Below are 4,563 nucleotides of genomic sequence, written 5' to 3' on the forward strand. Positions count from 1 at the left end.
GTGAATGTGCATTGATTAAATTATGATTATCCTCGCTTAAGAAGCTAAACCACATTCATCAATGTCATCTAATCCAATGTTTCCAAGCAATAAAAGGAAGCTCATGAAGTTTACATTCTAAGGGACATTTTCTCAAATACCATGTGTGCCAATCAAAAAGCCACTATTTTCCATCCAATAAAGTTCAATCTAACCCAGAAAAAAAATTACAATACTTAGACTAATCAACTCCAATGAAGATAATCCAATGTAAGGGTCCAAACAATCCCAAGCAACCAACGTAAATCAAGTAAGAATGGGCATGAAGATGACTGAAAATTACTGAAAAACAAACCAAATACTACCGAAAATAAATTCAAATGAAATAACTACTGAAGGTATTTGGCTAAATTGAAAACAATTTGAATGAGAATAATTTAATGTAGGTGAAATGTAAATAAAAGCTTGAATCAAACATAGAGCAAGGGAAATGTAAAAACTGAAAACATGGAAAGGAGAAAAAAAATGGGTTTCAGAATCTGATGAATTCTCCAGCAAAAACCACCAAGTGCAGGCTCCCCTTTCCATTTTCTCTCACTTTTCTGGTAACCACAACATTACCTTTCTGTGATTTGGACCAACAGAGTTCAAAGAAGCCTCTTTCGTGACTCTCCTGCCGCGTCTTCCCAATAGAGTAAAACTGCTCTTTGCCTTTCATTTTTTTCAAGACATGAAGAGACCCCAATACAAGTCTGAAATTGCACCTGTGTTCTAGGCTGGGGCTGGCGTGATTTCTGTTTGATGTAGGGGCATATGGCAGAGTATTTTCGCATGGAGCAGGGGCTGTATGTCCAAGAAGGGAAAGAGGTGCAGGACTTTTCGTGAGGTGCTTCCATCTCCATTCATTTCCGTTGGTTTGACGAGATGAAGTTTATGTAAATTGCGTGTGATGGAAATATAAAGTATGCTCCATCGATCAGTAGTAGGGGCTGAATGTGAAGGTGAAAACTGTTGCAATTTGCTTTTGACACAGAATTGAAAGCTTCCGTTTGGGTTGAAGAGAGGCCGTGGGGTCCACTTCCATCTAACTTGAAGCATATCGCAAGAATTGAGGTGTGGTGATGAAAAGTCAAAATGTGCATGCACACTTGAAGACAAACCAACTCATGCATCCAACTTTTTCGTGTGAGGTTGGAATTAAATCCATTGAAAGAAGAGTCAAAGTGGGGTCCAGTTTGAAGATAAGCCAAACTTCTTCATGTGGTGGTGTGAATTTGCTTTTGATGCAGGTTGAAGACACGCCGTGGGGTCCACTTCCATCAGCTTGTAAAGTAAAGAGTCTCTGTCCAAAGTAGTTGCATTTTCGTGTGATTTATTACATGTAATGCTTTAGTTGAAGTCAAATGGCGGGTTCCCACTTTAAAGACAAGCACGCATCCCTTTTCACACAAAAAACTGTGTTGCGTGCCTTCTGTTTGATGCCAGATGCTTATGTGAAGTGCTTTGGAGTTTCGTCAAGCCTGCGGGGTCAACATGGGGTCCACTCCCAACAGCTTGTAAAGAGTCTCTGTCCAAATTAGTTGCTTTTTCGTGTGATTTATTACATGTAATGCTTTAGTTAAAGTCAAAGGGCGGGTCCCCACTTTGAAAATAAGCATTTATCCCTTTTTACACAAAAACTATGTTGCGTGCTTTCTGTTTGATGCTGGAGGCTTGTGTGAAGTCTTTGGAATTTTGTCAAGCTTGTGAGGTCAACATGGGGTCCACTTCCATCAGCTTGTAGAGTAAAGAGTCTCTATCCAAAGTAGTTGCTTTTTCGTGTGATTTATTACATGTAATGCTTTAGTTGAAGTCAAACGGCGGGTCCCCACTTTGAAGATAAGCATGCATCCCTTTTCACACAAAAAGATGTGCTACGTGCTCTCTGTTTGATGCCAGAGGCTTGTGTGAAGTGCTTTGGAATTTTTTCAAGCTTCGAGGTCCACGTTCAGCAGCTGCTTTTGAAATTGCAATGTCTGCGTGAGTGAAAGGAACTGCTATGCTGCATTTTTAGTCGCATGAGTCCGTCAAACGTGTGTCTTCCCTGTGGAAATTTCTGCACGACTCACCTGCATATATGCACAACAATTAACTTCCTTAATTTTATGTAATAAATTAGAGATTAAGATCATAAAATTAGGTTGTTATCAATTGAGTTAGAAATTATTTATTGAGGCCTAGCCCATTCAATTACTAGTAAGAAAAGTGTGATTGACTCAAATTTAAGTGTAAAATAATCACAATATTATAGTTCAATCAACGTGTCCAGACGGGCACAGCCCAAGGGGAAGAGCACGAAAGCCTAAGCATAATATTTTGTATGAAAGACTTTAATTATGAAATTTAATATTTTCCGCTATAGCCTTTTTAATTAAGAAACGAGTTTTATTTATAAACATGGAGTCTTTTATATCCTGGCACGAAGGGAAAGAAAATTTCAAAAGAAACCATAATTTCTGTCTATTTTTATTAAAATCATTTTCTAAATGACCAATCATAAGGACGGGCATTATAGCCACTTTTCTCTCCAGCTTTTTTTTTCAAACTTCTCGAGTTGTCAAGTTTATTTTTTCAACATAGACGACCGCATACAACATGTGAAAGAGAGACACTCTTTGTAGTATATGTTGACCAATCTCTTTAAACGTTTCTCTCCTCTTAGTAGTGCCACTTTTCTCTCCTCTTAGTTTTTGATTGCTGCAATCTCTTTAAATGTTAATAATTCCACTCGTTCAATCTTCCTTTGAGTCCAATACAAATCCTACTTCTCCAATCGGCATACGTTCTTCATGGCAGATAGAGTTTGTTTCCTCATACCCTATTTTCTCACTCCCTTCTTGGTACAATCTTACATTACTGCCTTAGCCGGGGCCAATGTTGCCATTCCTAACATTACAACCGATCAATCTGCTCTTTTGGCTTTGAAGGCTAGTATTTCTTATGATCCTCACACTATTTTGGCAAACAATTGGTCAACCAATACTTCTGTTTGTGATTGGGTTGGTGTCACCTGTGGTTCTAGACATCTCCAAGTCACTGCCTTGAACCTTTCTTACATGGGTCTCGATGGTACCATTCCTCCACATATTGGGAACCTCTCGTTTCTTGTTAGCCTAACGATCAGAAACAATAGCTTTCACGGTTCAATTCCGAATGAGTTGTTTCGTCTTCATCAGCTGCAATTCTTAAACTTCGGATACAATGAATTCAATGGAGAAATGCCATCATGGATAGGATTGCTAACCAAACTTCAACATCTAGCGTTTTTTGGTAACAACTTCATAGGTACTATTCCACCATCTCTATCTAGCTATTTTATCTTCAAGACGATTGCCTTGCAAGGAATTTATCTTGGATCAAATAAGTTTTTTGGTCCAATGCCTTTTGTTTTCTCTTCAACTTGTCGACACTGTAATTTATTGAACTTTGAAGTAATATGTTAGTAGTTGAAGTACCAAAGCATTTGTTTAATCAGCTTCCCAACTTGACAATATGTTTTTTGTCTCTCCTAACAATTTCTCAGGTGAACTCCCAGAAATGGAGAACTTAACCATGCTTACAGAATTAAACCTTAGTCAAAACAACTTTGCAGGTATATTTAGTCTTGATTGGACAATTATAATCTTTATAAGTTGGATTTTCAAACTCCAATAATTTTTTCTAACTGGTAATTTTTTCATAGGGACCATCTCATTAACTTTGTTCAAGTGCAAACAGCTGCAAATTCTAGATTTGGGGAAAAATAATTTCAAAGGAGTAGTACCCCGAGAAATAGGGAACTTAAGCATGCTTACAAAATTAAGCCTTCGTGATAACAACAATGAAGGTATTGTTTTTGTTGTTTTAGTTCAGTTCCTTTCATTCGAAAGCACAAAGTAATTTGTCCACGACATGTGAGAGTATCTCAACACTTCTCAGCATATTCAACTTCTACTCATTACTTTATTATTAGTTTTCAACTACTTTTTATTACTATTCATTATCTTTTACTACCATTCAATATTCTATTATTACTTTTCATTTACTTTCTCGCTACTATTCACAACATACCTCAACACTTCTCAATACTCAAACCTAACTAGTTGTATGTTTAGTTGTGACACCCCGTTTTTACGTGTATTTTCACTGAAGGAATATTTTAATTTAATTAATATAATAGTTCCTTTATTTTAAATTATCGGATTTTAATTGGATTTTAATTGTTGTTGAATTTAAATTGTTGTTTAATTTATTTTAGCTTGTCTTTGGATTTAAAATTAAATAGTTTGTTTTTACAAGTTATTTATTATATTTTAGCTCTACGTTGTGTTTAAAATATTTTCTTAGTTTTATTACTTTTAAACTTATTTTCTTTGGATCAGTTGTTGGACTCCAGAGGTGAGGATTGGACCTCATTTTTTTTCCTTTCTTTTTCTTTTTCCCTTTTTCCTTTTCTTTTTCTTCTTTTCTTTCTTTTCTTTCTTTTTCTTCTTCTTTTCCTTCCCGTTTTCCCTCTCCCCGTGCGCAGCAGCAGCTCTCCTTTCCATTTCGTCGCCACCCCTTTGA

General features: G+C 36.5%; 1 protein-coding gene across 1 annotated transcript; it reads left to right on the forward strand.

Moving 5' to 3' along the window:
* The first annotated feature begins 2,739 nt into the window (after window positions 1-2,739).
* LOC122317173 (receptor-like protein 53) lies at window positions 2,740-3,981 on the forward strand. The gene is made up of 3 exons (XM_043134127.1): window positions 2,740-3,303; window positions 3,542-3,610; window positions 3,701-3,981. The coding sequence occupies exons 1-3, from the start codon at window positions 2,808-2,810 to the stop codon at window positions 3,895-3,897; spliced, it is 762 nt and encodes a 253-aa protein (XP_042990061.1). The 5' UTR covers window positions 2,740-2,807; the 3' UTR covers window positions 3,898-3,981.
* The last annotated feature ends 582 nt before the right edge of the window (window positions 3,982-4,563 follow it).

The sequence above is a fragment of the Carya illinoinensis genome, chromosome 7 (assembly GCF_018687715.1).
Source record: "Carya illinoinensis cultivar Pawnee chromosome 7, C.illinoinensisPawnee_v1, whole genome shotgun sequence".
NCBI classification, from domain to species: Eukaryota; Viridiplantae; Streptophyta; class Magnoliopsida; order Fagales; family Juglandaceae; genus Carya; species Carya illinoinensis.

Coding starts and splice junctions, on each gene's coding strand:
- LOC122317173 (XM_043134127.1), top strand. CDS start 2,808: ATGGCAGATAGAGTTTGTTTCCTCATACCCTATTTTCTCACTCCCTTC. Junction 3,304..3,541: donor TTTTGGTAACAACTTCATAG/GTACTATTCCAC, acceptor ACAATTTCTCAG/GTGAACTCCCAGAAATGGAG. Junction 3,611..3,700: donor TAGTCAAAACAACTTTGCAG/GTATATTTAGTC, acceptor ATTTTTTCATAG/GGACCATCTCATTAACTTTG.